Genomic DNA, 19,707 nt, shown 5'->3' with positions numbered 1-19,707 from the left:
CACCGGCTGGCGCCGCGGCTCACTAGGCTAATCCTCCGCCTTGCGGCGCCGGCACACCGGGTTCTAGTCCCGGTCGGGGTGCCGGATCCTGTCCTGGTTGCCCCTCTTCCAGGCCAGCTCTCTGCTGTGGCCAGGGAGTGCAGTGGAGGATGGCCCAAGTGCTTGGGCCCTGCACCCCATGGGAGACCAGGATAAGTACCTGGCTCCTGCCATCGGATCAGTGCGGTGCACCGGTCACAGCACGCCGGCCGCGGCAGCCATTGGAGGGTGAACCAACGGCAAAGGAAGACCTTTCTCTCTGTCTCTCTCTCTCTCACTGTCCACTCTGCCTGTCAAAAAAAAAAAAAAAAAAAGTGAGACACCACCAATAAAGCCGACGCCACCTAAGTTCCCCTCGGTGCCTCTCTCGCTCCCTCCATCCCCTCCTAAAGACGATCAAGCCGCTGTTAGGAACTTGTGTGGCTCCGACTCCTGTGTTCACGCTCTCACACATCCCTGTGCAGGCAGAAATAACACCCGGATTGCTTGGCAGGGCTTCAGCCTCAGAGCCGCTGTCACAGGCTGAGCTCCGCACCCAGCGGCCGTGTGTCCTGCCTGTGCGCCTGCTTCTGGATCTAATCAGCTCGCTTTATTTTCAGCGTCCGGGGCTCTGTGGAGTGAACACACAGCAATCTTTCCTCATGCCCGTCCTAACGCCCTTCTGTTCTGTTCTGTCATTTGCCACAAGCAACGCTGCAATGGGTCCCCTTGTTCAGAACTTGGTCACATGCGCCAGCTTTCACCAGGGTCCATATTCAAAAGGGGCTTTTATTGTTTAGATACAATTCTCTCTCCAAAGCCGTGATAGAGGACACTGTTTTGTGCAGAGCGCTCTTTTCTCCTAAAGAACAGACCTCGGTTGTGTTCCAGTGGCTGCCAGTGAGCACCCGTGATCCCAGGCATCCCTGCCCTGTGGCCTGCCTGGGTGGGTGGGAGGGAGGGAGACCCGGCACTGCCGTGAGTTCCAGGGTGACTGAGGCCGTCGGACGTCTCCGGTAAAGCAAGGTGCTGGAACATCCTCCCTGTGGCTCCTCACTGCAGCGACGGATGCTTCCCAAATACTCGGAACCCCGACTGCCCCCCGCCGTGGCTGCCAGTGCCTCTTTGGCAAGATCTCCAAGAACCGTCCGGGCACCTCTAGTGTGGAACCTGCCAGGGGAGTCACGCAGCTTCCCCTCCCCCGGCCCCCGCCCGCTGACAGTGCAATTTGTGGGGACAGCACGCCAAGTGACTCTGCAGTCTCCCCGCTGGCGCCCAGACAGTGACAAACTTGGTCCTGTCTGGCCAGGGTCAAAGCCCACGGCCCGGAAACCATACAAGAGGAAGGCGACCGTTCTCCTCTGCCCAGGAGCGGCGTGAGGGGCGGGCGGCTGACACTGCCCTTGCCCTTTAGAGCCAATGCTTTGGCGGTGAACGGAGAGGCTGTGACACCAACTCGCGGAAATGGCTCCTTAGCTAATGCGGGCGCCGGAGGCTGTTGGAGGAGCTGTTTGTCCCCACGTCACAGAGCTGACGTGGCAGGGGGCAGCAGCGGGTCTTTGGCGTGGCTCCTTTCTGAGGACAGACCCCACGCAGCTGCAGGCACAGTGGGGGCTCTGGCCCCGGGCCAGCCCTGCCCCAGGGAAGTCAGAGCTGCCTTTCACCGGGCACCTGGTGGTGAGCCACGCCCTGTGCTGGGCGCCTGGGACCTGCAGGATCTTTCTGATGTTCAACTGCCAAGCCCCAGGAACTGAGAATACCTCAAAGAGTTCGTAGAAAAGGGAATGTCTAAATAACTTCATTTTGGTGCAACAGAAAAATTTCAGGTCCATGCATGATTTTCCCTAAAGCGCATTTTCTAGGGATCCCTCGTGTGCTTGGACTGCACAGCAAAGGAGCGTCACAGCCGCAGGTGGAATTAAGATTGCTAATCAGCTGACTTTAAACACCAAGGTCACCCTGCATGATCTAGGATATAATCACAAGGCTCCTTTAAACATAAAGAGGGGAGAGGCAGAGGAGCCAGAACCAGAGAGAGACTGGCAGGTGGCGGAAGGGGCCCCAGCCAGGGGACGCTGGTGCCCTTCTAGGCGCTGGCAAAACAAAGCCCCCAGAAGGCGCCCAGCCCAGCTGACCCCCCTCATCTCAGCCCAGTGCGACCCGTTTTGTACTTCTGACCCCCGGAGCTGTGAGAGAACAGCCCTGTGTTGCTTCAAGCCGCTGGGTGTGTGACGATTGGTGACATCTGCTACAGGAAAGCCACGCAGTGCGTCCCCCAGCCTGGTCTTCCCCCCGTCCTCTGAGCAGCTCTTGTCCCTGCCACTTGGACATGAGGAGAGGCAGCTGGAAGGCCCACAAGAGCGGAGATGCTAACCTGACCATGACCGGGTCTGAGCCCAGAACTGAGCCGCCGAGGAAGCTCACGGTTCAGCTGTCACTCGGGGCCAGGGCAGGGTGAGGAAGGTGAGGCCCTCACCTGAGGTGTAAACTGTAAGGGGCCATTGAAGAAGCTTGGTCATCAGGTACGCGTCTGTGCAATGTTTTACAATCAAAAGCAATGCAAAAAAAAAAAAAAGCTGTGATGAACAAATACTAATTTTTTTAAGATTTATTTATTTATTTGAAAGGCAGTTACAGAGAGACAGAAGCAGAGAGAGAGAGAGAGATCTTCCATCTGCTGGTTCACTCCCCAGATGGCCACAACGGCCGAAGCCAGGAGCCTGGGGCTTCTTCCATGTCTCCCACGCGGGCGCAGGGGCCCAGGGACTTGGGCCATCCTCCACTGCTTTCCCAAGGCCATAGCAGAGCTGGATCAGAAGTGGAGCAGCTGGGACTAGAACCGGTGCCCATATGGGATGCCGGCACTGCAGGCAGCGGCTTTATCCTGTATGCCACAGTGCTGGCTCTACAACTACTAAAATTTTAAATAAAAATAGGGTCAATGGCATTTCTGCATTCATAAAAGGATCACATCCAAGCTCTGTGGGTGGTTGTGTGGATTCAATAGAGAGGGAGCACAGCGCATCCTGGGAACACCTGACACATGGTGGGAGCTCATTAAACAGTGGGAGGGCGAAAGCTCGGGCCCCAGGGTCAGGCTGTGGACAGCCAACTCGCGCTCTGCCACTCGCTATCAGAGGGACCTTCTCTCTGAGGCCACTGATACACTCTAGAGGGTGGTGTTGCCTCCTTCTTAAGCTCACTTTTGCAAGCAAATTTCTTTATTATTTGTTTGTTTGAAAGGCAGAGTGACAGATCTTTCAGGCCACAACAGCAAGAGCCCTGGAACTCCATCCAAGTCTCCCGCGTGGGTGGCAGGGGCTCGAGTACTCGGGCCGTCCTCTGCTGCATTAGCAGGGAGCTGGGATGGAAGCGGAGCAGCGGGACTCGAACCAGTGTTCCAATAAGGGATGCCGGGACTGCAAGTGGCAGCTGGACCTACTGCGCCTCAATGCCCACCCCTCCCCCAAGCTCACTTGGAACTGCGTTTTCTTGCCAACAGTGTGATTTTGTCTGTTCCTAAAATGTCTTTGCAATCTCTTGTTTTGACCAGGTTGTTCACCTTTAGTGAGTTCCATCTTCTGAAAACAACACTTTTGTGGGTCTTCCTGCAACGAAACCAAAAAGCCCAGACGATTCCCAACTTGGAAGCCATGCAGACGTTTTTCAGCAGGTAAGGGCGGCTCGGTGTGGCCGGGGAGACGCACGGACGCTGGTTTTCTGCTCCTGACGTCGTGCGGGGATGCATCAGCGATTGAGTGCATCATAGCCTCACACAGAGGGCAGGAGCTCCTGTTTGTTCTGTGGGGCCCAAGATTAGGGGATGCCATCAAAACATGCAGTTCCTGGGACAGGCGCATTGCACGCAGCTGGAGAGTACAAAATCGTGAAGTGCTCCTGGCACCTCGTGTGCGTCTGGTGGTGAGCAGGATGCCTAAGTCACACCAGCTCGTTCCCACTTAGATTTCATTAGATGGCGAAGGAGATTCTGGGTTTTGTGGACAAATGAAAAAGTATTTGAAGGTACAGAGGTTTCATAGCGTTAACACACTTTCTCACACTCTCTGAACTTACAAACTCTCCAAGCTCTGTGTCTCAACACGAAGGGAAAAGCTACCGCTGCATTTGCTGTAAAACAGTAGGCGCCACGTGAATACGTGTCACTAAGTGCAGTCTCTCCAGTCAGTACTTTCTATTCGTGATCTCATTGCAAAGGGGCTGGTATTATTCTTCCTGTTTTACAGACGAGCAAACAGAGGCAGAAATGAAATATTTTGTCAGATGCTGTTCAGGTGGTCAGGGGCTGGACTGCTAAAGCCCTTAGACGCTGCTGCCCGTTCCTGGAGGGGTGGGTGGGATTCCTCTCTTGCTCCCCCTCCTCTTGGCCCAGCAGTCACTCCCTGGGCATGGGTTTAGAGAGATGCTGAGGCTGCCTCTGGCCTCAGTGTTATTGCTAACTGAGGACCCCTAAAGCTGCTCCGTAGGACCCCCGCTTCCCGCTGGCCGTGTCCCCTCTGCCTGGGACTATTTTCCGAGTGTTCCATCAGAAGGGGCCGTGTTAGCAGGATCCGCTCTGCCTGCAAGGGGCTGGCTGTGGAGTGTGTGCCCCAGAGCCGGGCAGCTCCGGGCAGCCCTCTGAGGGTCTGTCCTAGATAGGGGGCCTCCCCCGCATCGTCAGGCAGGGAGGGGGCTTCCTGGCAGCCCGGGGAAGTGGCGATGCCCATTCCTTGGGCACATGAGGGCTAGCAGATCAGCAGGTCTTGGGCCGAGCTGTTTAGCCACGTCTCACGCGTGCTGTTTTGAATCCCTTCCTGGAACATCTTTGCACCACATGAGCCAAAAGGCCCGTCTTGCCCTGTCTCACTGTTGGGGGAGAGCGGTGCTCAGGGCCAGGACGGGGCATCCTGTGCTTACTTTCTCTGCAACTTGCTTTGAAAGCAAATGTTTTAGGCTCCTCCTCCTCCCCCTGCACCCTCTTATAGCCCATGAAGCACTTTTTCCAGTGAGTCATGCACAGCGGGAGAAGCTGCTGCTTGGTGCCAGCTCAGCGCTCGGGCTGGGAGCCTCTTAGCACCATGAGATAGGACGTGAGTCAGAGATGGGGGGTTTGCAGGGGCTATGCTTTAAAAATTAATTATTTATTTGAAAGGCAGAGTTACAGAGAGAGAGAGAGATGGAGGGAGGGAAGGAGGGAGAGAGGAAAATGGAGAGGGGGAGGGGTGAGAGAGATTGATTTTCCATCTGCTGGTTCACTCCCCAAATAGCCACAATGGCCAGGGCTGGGCACGGCCAAAGCCAAGAGCCAGGAGCTTCATCCAGGTCTCCTATGTGGGTGCAGGGGCCCAAGCACTTGGACCATCTTCCAATGCTTTCTCAGGCCCTTAGCGAGGCGCTGGTTGGAAGTGGAGCAGCGGAACTCAAACTGGCACCCATATAGAATGCCAGCATTGCAGGCGGTGACTTCACCCACCACACCACAGCGCTGGTCCCTGGAGCTGTGCTTTGAACATGAGAGGGACACGTGGGACAGAGGTAATCAGTGTGTGGACCCCTTGGCCAAAGCGGGGGACTTCCCACTACACTGGAAGCCCCCTCCCGGTGTGGGCATCCATCCCTTGCTATTAGAGAGTCTCTACGTTCCTCCTGAGTCTACTTTGACTTGAACTTGACGCCCACATCCCACACTGCCACATGACATGGTCCCCAAGCCACCTCCTGCATGGGTTTTCTGTCTGGAACCCTGGCTGGTTTCCGGTGTTCTCACTGCTTTGGTCTGCACAGCCGTGCCAACACCTCCCATGAGGGCCCGAGGACTCTGGCAGCAGTGCAGGCTGGCTCCAGACACCTGTGCACCTGCTCAGTCGCTTCCTTGCCAGACCCCTGCTTCCCACCTCTGCCCCCACCCTCTCTGGTGACCTTTGGGTCTGGCTGGGAGAGAAGACGGAAGAGTGAAGAGTTGGGATTCTCTTCCCCACAGCCGCCCAGGCACCTCTGCCCACGGCTCCCGGCTCACAGGGAGAACTGTGGGCCCGGGCTTAGAGCCCGGTGAATTCCTCTCCTCTCTCTCTGTCTCACGCTGGTGGCACCTGTCAGGTGTGCCCTTGTCCATGGTTCTACTTCCCAAATGCATGTCCTGAGTCCCCAAGCTCCTTCACTGGGACCTCACTGCTCCTGCTCAGCCTGCTCTGCCTCCTTTCTCCATCTGCTCATGGCAGGAGCCCCCCCAAAGGGCCTCTCAGACCCAGCGGTCCCCTGTGATCCCCTTGGGTCGTGTCTGTGGCCTTTCTCCCTAGGCCCAGCACGAGCGGATTACAGAGAAGGCCCATCGTCTCTCCATCATCGTATCCCCAGCACCGTGCTGGGCCGGTAGCAGCTGACTCAATGCCAGGTGCCATCGAGCGTCCCTGTGCAGCCCTGATCCTCAGGGAAGTGAGTCTAACGTCCTGACGCGGAACTCAGAGCGCAGTGACTCACGGTAACCAGGGTCACAGACAAGCGTCCCGTGTTTAGCGACAGGCGGTGCCTGTGGTGTGCACTGTGCTGAGAGCGACCCGAGGCTCCCGTCCAGGCCCAGGGAGAGGAAGGTCTCGCAGACAAGTGGCGTCTGCCCTGGTCAGGTGCTGGTGGCCCCGTGCCTGGGGTTTGCCTTCCCTTCCCGAGGCCCCGCGGGCTGTCCAGGAGCAGCATGGGGCCTCATCGCTGCTGCCTTGTAGGGCTGGGGAATCCAGCCACGAGGCGCTGCAGCTCCCAGCAGGGGTGAAGAGAGCCTGTGGGGACCCCTAGGCCACAAAGGCCACCACTGGGTCACCAGGGCCGTTGAGCTGCAAAATGCAGTGAGGCTGAAGAGAACTAATCTAAGAAGTGTCAGGGGCCAGTGATGGGGACCAGTGATGGGGGCGGGGAGGCAGACCCCATGGGGGTGAGCAGGAGCTCAGGAATGGGGATGGAGAAGTTGACCATTCGGAGATTTTTTTTAAGTTGCAGACACCAATGAAATCATTTAAGCAACAGAAGATCCGTACGTGGTCTCCTGGTGGAGGGGTGGGGAGCAGTGGTCAGAGTGGACGTCCTGAGGCCACCACCTCATGGAACCTCCCAAACAGGATGCACTTCCATAAGGTGGCGGCAAAGCACAAGCCACTCAAATGTTGCATGTCCCACGCCCTTGGCCGCTAGGAAAGAGGCCGAGCTGCAGTGTGAGAGTGGCCTTGGCCAGCCCAGCATCCCAAAGGGCTGTTGAGAGCAGAAGCTGAGTCAAAGGAGCGGCAGTAAGTGGAAGGAAACCAGGAGGGGGCGCACCTGAGCAACGGACGCTGCAGCCGTGGTAGTCGCTGCAAGGGAAGACGAGCGCCCAGGCCTTCTCTTCCCTCCCTTTTCCGTTTCTCTTATTTTGCTTATTTATTTATTTATCTGAAAGGCAGAGAGAGGGGGCAGACAGAGATCTCCCACCCACTGGTTCACTCCTCAAATACCCACAACAGCTGGGGCTGGGCCAGGCCAAAGCCAAGAGCGCAGAGCTCCATTCGGGTCTCCCAGGTGGGTGGTGGGGACCCAAGTATGAGAGCCACCCCTGCTGCTCCCCAGGCTTATTCGCAGGAAGCTGAGGTCAGGGGTGCAGCTGGGACCTGAACCCGGGCCTTCTGCTCTGGGAGATGCACATACCAAGTGCTGTCTGCACCACTCTTTTCTTTCATTCATTGACTTTTTTTTTTTACAATCTTTCATTCATTCAACAAATCCTTCTTGAACATGTACTGTGTGCCCAGGACACAGATGGAAACTCCTCTGCGTAGGCAGCTATTTTGGAACATCTTTAAGCTTGTTTTTATCTCCAAGTACATCATGTAGGAAGAGAACATGGCACATGAGCACACACATGTACATACACCTGCCGATGCACACAGACAACACTCACATTTGTACAACATTCACGTTTGTACACTCATACACACACGCGCACACCCACAGCCAGCCTGGCAGCCTGCTTTCCTGGCTGCGGTTGTATTAGAAAAACAAATATCCTGTCCAGCATTAAACATAACATCTTGTAGGCAAAACAAGAACTGTAAGCAAAGCTGTTGGCTTCATCCGTGGGGGAAAAGTCATCGTCGCATCCCACTGGGCCTGGGAAGTTCAGCTGCAATTACAGCACCTGGCGAAGGCCCAAAGCAGGCACATCTGAAACTGCCTGAAAAGTGTATTTTTTGAGCAAAACACAAAATACAGGAAGTACACAAACCTGACGTGCACAGCTCAGTGACTCTCCATGAAATGGACAGCCTGTAAAACCAGCACCTGTCTCAGGAAGTGTAACCAGCACAAGCCTGCCTTACCCCGTCACTGCCTCCCCAAAGGCAACCAAGGTCCTGATTTCCTTTGCTATGGACACATCCCGCCTCCTCGGAACTTTATGTAAACAGAATCCCACGGTCCACACACTTCGGAATGTCTAGTTTCCCCTCTAAGCAGTCCAGGAATACAACAACAAGTTAGTGGGAAAATGAAATGAAAACACAAGTTGACTCTCGTGTCAACATTTATTTTTTGAGATCCAGGTGCAATTTCTTTATAGCATTCATTTCCATGAACTTTTTGAAGACACCCCCCCTTTTGTATGCATGGATTTCAGATTTTTTTTTTTTTTTTGCACCTAAATAAACTTATCTTTAAATTCCACTGGGGCAGAATTGTGATCCAGCAGCTTAAGCCGTCTCTTGAGACATCAGTGTGTCTGGCTGGAGTCCTGACTCTGCCATCTGACCGAGCTCTCTGCTAAGGCACCTGGGAGGCACAGATGACGGCCAAGTGCTTGGGCTCCTGCCACTCACATGTGAGACCTGGGCTTCTGTCTTCGGCCTGGCTCAGGCCCAGGTGTTGTGGGCATTTGGAGAGTAAACCAGCAGATGGAACATCTCTCTCTTTCTTCCCCATCATTTTCATTTTCCATAAACTTTATAAAGCACACTTAGATTAACTTCCCTAAGCTAATGTTTGGAAGCATTTGGGGCGACCAGGTGCAATGCTGCTGCACACTGCTGCTCCTCCGCACGCAGAGGAGCCGCACCGGACCGGACGCTTGTTGTTCCCTTTTTTACAAGTCTTTTCTATAGTAAAGTAAGAATGAGCAAACAGCGAACTCCCAAAGCAAGAATGAGTAGAGAGAAATGAGAAAGAACGAAGCAATGAACTTCCCCGCGAACTCTCCAAAGCACTCTCCAACCAACCCACACCACCATGCCGTCTCTCTTCTCCTTTATAGTCCTCTCCACCCATCCGTGCCCCGCCTGTCCACGTGTCCAGCATGCCGTTCTCTTCCCATCAGAGGATGAATCGGCTCCTGCAGCTTCTAGTAGTCAAGATGAATCAGCTGTGTAAAGGCTGGTTACTCCTTATCAGCGCCATATTGTGGGAGGCGGGCTTCCCCTCCTGCAGGAGACGGATTCTGCCTCCCACACACACGATCTTGGGCGTGTCCTTTGGTACCTGTAATTGTGTGCTCCTACTGGGTAGAAACCTAGGAGTAGAACGGATGTGTCATGGGCGTGAAGAAGTTGAGCTCTGGCTCTGCTGCTCTGAATAGTTCACGTTTGTGGAATGTTCTACGATGGAATTGTGGAGTATGACTGCTTCTGTCTGGATTCTTTCACTCTGAGATGCATCCCTGCTGTTGCATGTTTCGTTGTGTGCTCTGGTTATTGCGGGCCAGTATTTGTGGGTTACCAACATTTATTTTTCTGTTCATCTTTTGGAAGACATTGGACTGAGTTTGGGGCTATTATAAATAAGACATTGGACTGAGAGGGCTATTATAAATAAAGGCAGTAGAAATGCGTAGAAATCTGTCTAGGTGAATGGTGGGATAACATTACAGGTGTGTGCTTACCTTTTTAAGGAATAACCACGGGCTGGTGCTATGGTGCAGCGGGTTAGGCTGTGGCCTATGGTGCCGGAATCCCATATGGGTGCCTGTTCGAGTTCTGGCTCTTAACAAGATTGAGTCTTCTGATCCATGAATATGGTATGTGTTTCCATTGATTTAGGTCCCTTTATTCCTGTCATCTATTTTTTTTTTTTTTACAGGCAGAGTTAGACAGTGAGAGAGAGAGAAAGACAGAGAGAAAGGTCTTCCTTCTGTTGGTTCACCCCCCAGATGGCTGCTACAGCCGGCGCACTGTGCCGATCCGAAGCCAGGAGCCAGGTACTTCCTCCTGGTCTCCCATGCAGGTGCAAGGCCCAAGCACTTGGGCCATCCTCCACTGCCTTCTCAGGCCACAGCAGAGAGCTGGACTGGAAGAGGAGCAACTAGGACAGAATCTGGCGCCCCAACCAGGACTAGAACCCAGAGTGCCAGCGCTGCAGCTGGAGGATTAGCCTAGTGAGCCGCAGCGCCAGCCTGTCATCTATGTTGTATAGTAAGTCTTAAACATCATCTAGAAAGTATGTTTCCTATTTTTGACACCATTGGAAGGGGTGTTGTTATTTTAACTTTGATTTCTGAGTATTCTTTACTAATATATAAAAATACAATTGATTTTTGTATATTGAGATTTTATTTTATTACATTACTAAATTCACTTGATAATTCTAGTACCTGTTTTTTAGATTACTGAGGATTTTCTACATGGACTACATATCACTTGGGAATAAAGACAGTTTTACTTCTTCCTTTCTATGCTGTATTTTTTTAAAACTTGCCTGATTTTATGGACTAGAATGTCCAGTACGACGTTGAATAGAAGTGTTGGGAGTGGACATTCTTGCCATGTAATCATAGGGGGAGAGAGTGCGATCTTTCAGTAGTTGGTTTCAATCTACAGTAGGAGGTTAACTATAGGTATTTCACAGATACCTTTATCAGTTGAGGAGTTCCTTTAGCTTCTGTTTGGATGAGAGAGTCGCTCAGGAATAGATGTTGCATTTCGTCAAGTGTTTAATTTTCTCTTCTTTTTCTAGTGTAATAAATTGGAGACAGGTCGCTGAGTAAGATTTTCCTCTTTCACGGCCCAAGTGCTCGGTGCTGTGAATTCCCCTCTCCGTACTGCGTCAGCTGCTTTTAACACATTTTATGATGTTGTCGCTTGAATTTCATTCAGTTCAAAATTCTTTCTAAGTTTGTCTTTGAATTCTCCTTTGACCCATGAGTTTTAATTGACTGTGTTCTTTGTATTCTGCCTATCTGAGGCTTTTCCCAGATATCTTTCTGTTGATTTCCAATTCATTGGATTATTATCAGAGAAAATACTTTGTATGATTTTATTCTTCTAAATTACTGAGATGTGTTTTATGGCCTAGAATGTTATCACACTTGGTAAATATTTATTACCTTTTTAATGGCTATAGAATTTGTTGTGATAATCCTTTGTCATGCCCAGTATTGGTAATTTGTGTAGTTTTCAAAAATTCCCTTTGATCAGCTTTGTTAGGAGTTTCTTGGCCTTTAAAAGAAACAGCTTCCAGCTTTGCTGATTTCTTTTTATGTTTTGTTAAATGTACTGTGTTCTTGCTTGCACTTTGCATATTACTTGATGTTCTTTTCTCTAACTTCTGAAAATGGACACTTAGATCATTGATAATTAGATAATTGATTTCCAGGCTGCCTTCTTTTCTAACTTAGGGCTGTAAATTTCCTATGGCTGTACTCACAAGTTTTGCTCTCATGTGACTGACTGTGTGAGCTGTGTCAGGTCACAGGCAGGGGTGGCCTGACCTGGTGTTGGGGTGTGGGACTGAAGGCTGAGGAAAGGGGGAGACCAGACTGTCATTTGGAGGCGCCATGTACCTGGGGCAGAGAGAATGGCTGCAAAACAGGATGGCAGCAAGATGACCCACCCGTCCATCTGGTCTAGCCAGCTAGAGAGAGAAAAAGAGACACTGGGAGAGGCAGCCCACTGCAAGTGGGAATTCTTGGTAATTTATATAAAAAATGGCATCTGTGGCAGATGATTTTAGTTTTGCCTTAGTTATGGAGACTTCAGATAGATCGCCTCACTTATCAAGAGCCCAGAGCTGTAGGGTTTAAAAAATGCCATCTTGGGGCCGGCATTGTGGTGCAGTGGGTTAAAGCCCTGACCTGCAAGTGCTGGCATCCCATATGGGCGCTGGTTCTAGTCCCGGCTGCTCCACTTCCAATCCAGCTCTGCTGTGGCCTGGGAAAGCAGTAGAAGATGGGCCAAGTCCTTGGGCCCCTGCACGCGTGTGGGAGACCAGGAAGAAGCACCTGGCTCCTGGGTTCAGATTGGCATGGCTCCAGCTGTTGCGGCCAATTTGGGAGTGAACCAGCAGATGAAAGACCTCTCTCTCTCTGTCTCTACCTCTCTCTGTAATTCTGTCTTTCAAATAAATAAAATAAATCTTTAAAAAAAATGCCATCTTGCTGGAGAGCTCGATGGTCCTGCCACCCTGGCTGCACCTGCACCGTGCGTCCTGTGCTCCCAGTGCCCAGCTCGTAACGGTGAGTCACTAAGTAATGAGTGAATGTTGCGTGAATGTTCTTTAATGGTGCCTGCAACTCGGAAAACGTCTGTGCCGGGAGGAACACAGGTGACTCTCTGATCAGCTGTTTGGTGTTAAATGGAAACAAGTTCTTGTTTGCAGAGCCCTCAAGGCTTCCCCCAGAATGAGAGCTTGCAAGAAGTGCAAAGAGCACTGGCTGCTTCCAGTCCTGCTGGGCATGGCCTTGACCTTGATGGGCAGTGAGGCGGGACGGCGTGTGCTACACTCACATGGAGCTGTGACTGGGTTGAGATGGTTCTTCTGGGCCTGCTGACTCAGGGTTGAGGCCCAACCACAGCAGACTTGGAATCCAGGTCCCTCCCTGACTTATTCCTCCCTACACTGGCCCCTCTCAGACACTGCGTGGGTGGGTTCTGGCAATGAACTTGGCAACCTTGTTGGAAGGAGGTCATTGAGAGTGGCCAGCGAAGCCAATTCCCACATGAGCTCAACTCTAGAATCTCCTGTGCTGTCCCGCTGGGTCTCTTCTTACCAGGCCCTAGCCGATTTGACCCAAACTTCACAGAGCTGGCCAACGCCGCCTCCAGGAGGCCTGCCCCGATCTCCCCTGCATACTGTGTGGAGTCCTCCTGTTAGCTTCTCTTGGAAGAAAGAACGGAACACGTGTGGCTGTGTGGATGGGACTGGGCTGACAGCACAGCAGTACCTCCCGTAGCCCCTTCCCACCCACCCTGGGAAACCACCTAGGAGAACTTAGGAGGACAGGCACCCTGCCTACCCTGCACCTCAGGGGTCCAGAGCCCCCTGATTTCTCCAAGGAAGCGCTCTGTGATTGGCATCCCCATGTGCCTCTTGGATTCATGAATGGCATTTGCAGAGGCAGCCACAGAGCGAGCGTGAAACCTGGCACTGCTGGTGTGACAATGTCAATCGCTTTACCAGAACATGTGTTTTGAAATACCCCGTGACTCATGGCATTGGCGCTGTTAGATTGTTCTCTCTGCCGAGCCCTGTGCAGAGAGGTGGGTGTCCTCCGGGACAGGGGATTTCTCCTGACCTTGCTGGCGTGCATCTTGCCTCGTCCGTGTCTTCTCTTGCTCTGCTCACCACTTCCTCCCTCCGGCTCGCCTCTCTGGAGCCGGAATCTGTCTCGTTCTCAAGGGCTGTATGTATTATTGATTTCTAGTCCTTACCAACGTTTTACTTTCCACCATGTGGCTTCGCGGATTCCTGGACCTATTGAGAAGCCACAAAGCACATCTTCCACCATAAACACGGGGGACTGGAAGAAGTGAAGGAGTCTGGATGCGGGAGGTCCTTGAAGTGGGCACCTGCGGTGATCACGACACAAGATTCTGGAGGTTCTGCCTGGTTTTCCTTCTTGGCAATGGTCAGGACCGTCTTGACAGCCAGATACAGATGCATTGGGTTGGATGACACTGATGGATGACTTTGGATGAATGACTGCTAGGGCTTGGCCTGACAAATGAGCTGGCGACTGCAGACAAGACCACACGGGTGTGGGATATGGGCCTGGAGTATCCTGTGTGTACACCAGAGTGTGCGAGCCTGTGCACCTGGGCTGGCACTACTCCTCCAAGATAAATTGTGGGTGAATGCAGGGGTGGGATGGTGGGAGTGGAGCCAGAGAATGGTCAGGGACCACATCATTCACCCAGTCAATTCTCCCAACAAATCACAAGCTAAGCGCCCGACGCTGAGGACCCGCGATCAGCACGGCAGACGCATATTCCCTTCTTCCATCTGGGAAGTAGGGACAAGCAGTGACTGTGTAACACAGCAGAAGGGGTCCGTCCTGGGTCTGAGCCCCACTCCGGCGTGTCCTGCCTGTTAGACTTCAGGCAACACGCCTGGAGGGAAACCCACCCATTTATCAAGACTGCTCTGGGCTCAGCTCTGCCTCCCAGGAGGGGCACGTACAACCGACGGCAGGAACAACTGAACGGCGTGACGTTCAGGAGGGAACCATGTGATGCTGGCAGCAGGAATTGTTGTCTTATTTACTGTACTTTGGGGCTGAGAGCCAAGAGGACCATTTTTCCAGCTCTCTGACCGAAAGAGTTGTCTAGTCCTCTGCACTGACTTACATCTCGAAAACAGCTTCGTGCCCTTCTCACTCTGATCTCCCCCAGGTGTGTATTTTTTTCAAAGTTTACCTTGAAATGTAATATATGGGGCGGGCGTTCGGCACAGATGCCAATTGGAATGCCCGCATCCAGTAACAGAGTGCCTGGGTTCAACACTCTGCTCTTCTCCCAATTCCAGCTTCTGTCTGATATACACGCTGGGGGCAGCAGTGATGGCCCAAGCAGTCAGGTCCCTGCCACCCACGCAGGAGACTCCGATGGAGTTCCTGGCTCCCAGCCTGGGCTGGCCCAGTCCCAGTTGTTACAGGCGTTGGGGACGGAGCCAGCTGCAGGGAGGTCTCTGGGCTGGGCTGGGCTGGGGAGGCCGGCATTGAATGCTGGACCACACTGTGCGCCAGGAGCAAGGTTCTCACGATGGCTTCCAGGGAGTGGGATTTTCAGGCCAGAAGCTGAGGACACCGTATTCTCCCTCTGGGGTGGCGTATGGCCTGGGTGAGGTAGAGGGTAGCGATGGTGGTGAACACCACCTGGGACGGTGCTGGGCACCAGGCAGGCTCGTGTGGGTGCAAGGCACTTGGGGGAGATCGGCTGGGGGTGGCACTCGCAGGCCCTGTGGGTGGGCTCACTGGGTGCACAGTTGTACCTACCACTTGCTGAGATCCACCTTCTGATTCCACTGACGACCCCCAGGAGGCATGCGGGCTCTCGTCCCCACCTGACACAGGAGGGTGAAGCTCAGACAGGCTCCGTCACGTGACTGCGGGATGCCTGGCTCCAGGGCCCAGCTTGTGTGGGCGATAAACATGACCTCTCCATGTCAGCCACCCTGGGCGGCATCTCAGCACTTCCCCCCAGGGTCGTGAACTCCAACCATCTGTTCCCAGATCGGTCCAGAGAGGTCCTGGCTGGGGGCCTCTGCGTCTGCAACCCCCTCAGGGCCTTGGGCCCTCCTGTTCCCCCAGCTGCCCTCCTACTCCATGCAAAGCAGCAGCCTGGGTGCCAGGCGGCTTCTGGGGGGGAGGGGAAATGCTTCCCTCTAGACCTGTCCTTCCCGCCTCTTCTGTGGCTGAAACTGACCGTGTTTAAGCGGTAGCTGCAGCAGGTGCCGACTACTCAGGGAAGCAGTGGGCCACAGGCACGGGCTCCTTTGCCAGATTACCTGGTGAGGCTGGGGATGCCTGCATCAGCTTGGCCTCTGCTTCCCGCCTTGGCACCTGCTGCCGCCATGATGCCCCTTCATTAGATGGAGAAAGGCAGGAAGGAGGTGCCTTCCAGATTGTTCTGTGGAAAGGAAGCCCACAGGGACCAGTGTTCTTGGAGCACTGGTCTGGCCCATGCCAGCCCCAGCTGCCCTGGTTCCAGCTCTGCCCTCGGGAAAGCACTGCCTCATCTGTCCTCCTCCAATTCTACAAACAGCTGTCAAACTGTATCCGAACACACTTGACCTTGTGCTCCTCTCCCCTTCCACAATTCCTCAGCTTCCCTAGACCCATCCACCGGGACCCCTGACTTGGAGAGCCTTGGGAATGCCCAGATGTCACGATGATGAGTGGTCCCAGGCTGGCTGGTAGGCATCTCTCAGAGGCAGGCCACAGGGCCCATGGTGCCTTTGGGCCAGCCAGGACAGGATATGACCTGGACGTCACCTTGGGCTCATGGAGCAACAATCTACAGGTGCCCTTGGCCGATCTCACACAGGATCTGCCTTGGGGAATTGTGGGGAGCAGCTCGGACTAGACTGAGTTACTGGAATTAAGACTTATTCTATGCATCTGCTCTCCTCTGTGGGGAGCAGCTCGGACTAGACTGTTACTGGAATTAAGACTTATTCTATGCATCTGCTCTCCTACAATATGGCGCTGGGAGAGGAGAAAACAGCTTCTACCCAGCTGCCTCCAGTTCAACTAATAAACTGTAGGACTTGCTCCTGATTGGAGGAGAGCAGCGTACTCGGCGTGTGGGCAGCCGAGTTAGGATTGGCGGAGGAGGACTATAAAGGAGGAGAGAGACGGCATGCACCAGGAACATCTATGGGGAACATCTAAGGGAACCCGTGCAGCCCCCGAGAAAGCTGGCCGGCGGTGTGCCGCTCCCCTGCGGAAGTGGGGAATGCGGCCAGGGGGAACTGCCCTTCCACGGAGGTGGAAGGGATAGTAGCCAACCCGGGAAGAACCAGCAGCAAACCCGGGGAGGGCCGAGCAGACGAAAGAACAGCGCAGGGTCCTGTGTCGTTCCCCCATGAAGACGGGGAGCGACAGGGAATGACTTGGCATTTCCAAGGAGATGTAGACATGGCACCCTTTAGTGTCCCCACTGGTGAAAAATGACCATTTTTTGAAGCAAATGACTTCAACACAGGGGTGGATGTGTGTCTGTGTGCACAACTTCTCGAGGGGAATCTGCCCTTCTGAAGTTGACCCTGACCTTCTGCCCTGTGTGGAAACAGCTGGCATTCAGAACCAGCAGTGACGGCAGCAGGACCGAGGTGAAACCAGCTGCTGAATGTAGATGCCCACACGTCTGCTTCCTTTCTCTGTAATTCTGCCAGAAAGCACTTCGGAAGTCCTGGGTTTGGTCACCTATCTTTTGATAAGTACGTATGTGTAGAGGAAGATTCAGAAGTCCTGGTTTCGAGTCCTGCCCGAACCTCGGTTTTTCATCTGTGAAAGGGAGCTGATGAGGCTTGCCCTGTCTGTCCCACAGAAAGTTGGTGAGATCAGGTGAGCAATGTGTATGAAATCCTCGATGCGTTCCCGTCACCACTTCATACACGCTGGTTGGGGACCAGCTACGTGCATGATCCAGTGGTAGGTAGACACTGCACAAAACCCACTTGTCCCATGACAGCTCCTGGGGTTCAGCTTCACAAATGGTATCTAAGCCCCCCTGCTTGCACACAGCAAGCCCACCCTGCGTGCTGAAACCCCTGGTCTCCGTGGCACGGCTCCCACGAGCCCCAGCTCACTCCCGAAAGCTGTTTTCTGAAGGCCTTTTATGCTTTGTGCTTTTGCTCAGCTTCCCCAAGAAGTGTTGCTTTCTGGAACAGGACGCAGGACAGAGCTTGATGCCGCTCTTCCTCTGCTTGCGTCTGCACAACATCACCAGCGGTGAGTGCCAGCCCGTGTGAGGGGTCCCCAGAAAGCTGTAGGGGACCTGCCCCAACCTCCAACCCCCATCCCCCAGCCACTCCCAGGGAAGCTGCGGCAGACATTTCCAAAGGAATGCGATGTGGTCACTTCCAAGCAGTGTGACATTGGGCAAGTCCCTTAACCAGTTCTTCTCGGTTCCCCTTGTTCCACGGGGCTGGCCGGTGCTTTCCTGACTTACAGTGATGGCTAGAAGAGGTGTATCCCTTGGGACGCCGTCCTCAGCTGCCAAGGGCTGTTTTATGGCCATCGGATTTTGTGCCTTGCCCCATGATTTGGTATTCCCCTCTAGGTGGCTTATTTTGTGATTCGGGAGAAAATTCCAGATCAGTGCTCCAGACCCAGGCTTGTGCTCCCTTAACCGCAAGCTCTGGGCACAGGGGAGAGACTGTGATGGGGAAAGGAGAGGGAAGCATTGGGGAAGATGCTCTCTGCGGTCCAGCAGGCACCCAGCAAGACCTTTTCCTTTGAAAGGAGCTCTGAGAACTTTTGCAAAGCTGTTTCCAGCTGCCCACGTACAATAAGTAGCTCTAAGTCACAGGGGTGGCTGACGGATCCGGGGAGTTTTGCCCAAGCTGCTTCTTGGGGATTATCTGCCTCAGAGCACCCTTGCCTGGAAGGATTGCAGCCGAGGGGGCTGTGAAGGCTTGTAGCTGATGGGTCAGTTTGAGAGTTCTTGGGGCCCTGGGAGGGAAGACCTAGGGAAAGGCATAGGAAGAAAACTAAAGGGCTGATCCACAAACGTCTTCCTACCTTGGAGACATTTTTGGGTGGTATTGTGAGACAGGAGCAGCCTTGTGAGGTTGTGGCTGACCTTGGAGGGCTACCAATGGCTCGGTGTCAGCAATATCTCCAGGCTGCACAGGCGGCAGTATCTTCCTGCAGGATTGCTGGGAATATATTTCTTTCAAAGTAAGATGTTAACCTTCAACACATTAGTATCTGAGAGTAACACAGAACATCTCCCCCTGAAGCTGATGCTGCATCCGATTTGGAGTGTGTTCATCATTCCTCGGAAACTTTATTTGCATAATAGCTAACAGGGGATTAATTTGGAGACTACAAGTAATTGACCATAAACACAATCGTGCGACTCCAAGATGTTTTATTCCCATTTTCTCAACCTTTTATTCCTTTTCTCAGCCTTTAACAAGTCCTGGGTGCTTTCTGTCTTCCTTCGGTGCCTGACTTCTTTCTCTTTCTGTGAGTGAGGCTTTTGAGGTTCTGCTATGAAGGCACCTGTAACGTATGCCCCTCGTTCTCTTCCAGGCGAGGATCTGGAAATGTTAAGGCACCTCAACTTCTTCCCGGAGTCCTGGCTGATGCGCATTATGGCCAGCCACTACCAAGCGGTGAGCCGCCCGCCAAGCAAGGACCTCACTCTCCGTCCCTGCCTCTCTGCCTTTGCCTTTTCTGGACCTAGATTTGGCCTTTGAGGTTCAGGATGTATGTGGATCCTCCACCAGGGGGAGCAAGGAAGGGCAGGAGTAGGGAGGCCCAAGTGCTTCGGGCACCTGTCATGATGACCTAGATGGTGTGGGGAGCAGCCGTCGCATCCTCTCCAGACCAACACAAATGTAACAAGAATTTATTACAGAGCATTTTCAAAATGCAGAGAAGTCGAAGGAGAGGAAATACCCTTTGCCAACCACTGTTAATGTCTCCCAGTATTTATTGCCTCTTGGTCCTTTTGTAAACACGTAAGACACGCAATCAAATGCACTTCTCCTAATGGCTCTAAACTCTTCCACCAAGAGAATTTGCCGAGAGCAATGCTACCCTGTGTGACTCCTTTGTTGTAAAAAATTTGCAGTGTTTCTAATCATTTACTGTTGTAAATGATAGTAAAGAGAACATATTTGCACATAATGATTGATTTTTACTGTTGTTCGAATTATTTTCTTAGAGGAGATTTTCAAAATAGAAACCCTGGCACAGAAAGCAATGTGCATTTTAGTTCTTGATCTACATTAATAAATATT

At 53.1% G+C, this 19,707-nt stretch overlaps 1 protein-coding gene across 1 annotated transcript in view; it reads left to right on the top strand.

Moving 5' to 3' along the window:
* BTBD16 (BTB domain containing 16) overlaps positions 1-19,707 on the top strand; it is a 50,325-nt gene that overhangs the window by 23,541 nt on the left and 7,077 nt on the right. Inside the window, exons 11-13 of the mRNA XM_089313878.1 lie at positions 3,572-3,691; positions 17,595-17,686; positions 18,995-19,077. Coding sequence (XP_089170004.1) covers positions 3,572-3,691; positions 17,595-17,686; positions 18,995-19,077 — 295 coding nt within the window. The remainder of the gene's footprint in view (positions 1-3,571; positions 3,692-17,594; positions 17,687-18,994; positions 19,078-19,707) is intronic.

This window comes from Oryctolagus cuniculus, chromosome 15 (genome assembly GCF_051225735.1).
Source record: "Oryctolagus cuniculus isolate XC-2025 breed Fujian yellow rabbit chromosome 15, ASM5122573v1, whole genome shotgun sequence".
Lineage (NCBI taxonomy): Eukaryota > Metazoa > Chordata > Mammalia > Lagomorpha > Leporidae > Oryctolagus > Oryctolagus cuniculus.
This window is presented reverse-complemented; position numbering and strand designations above follow the sequence as displayed.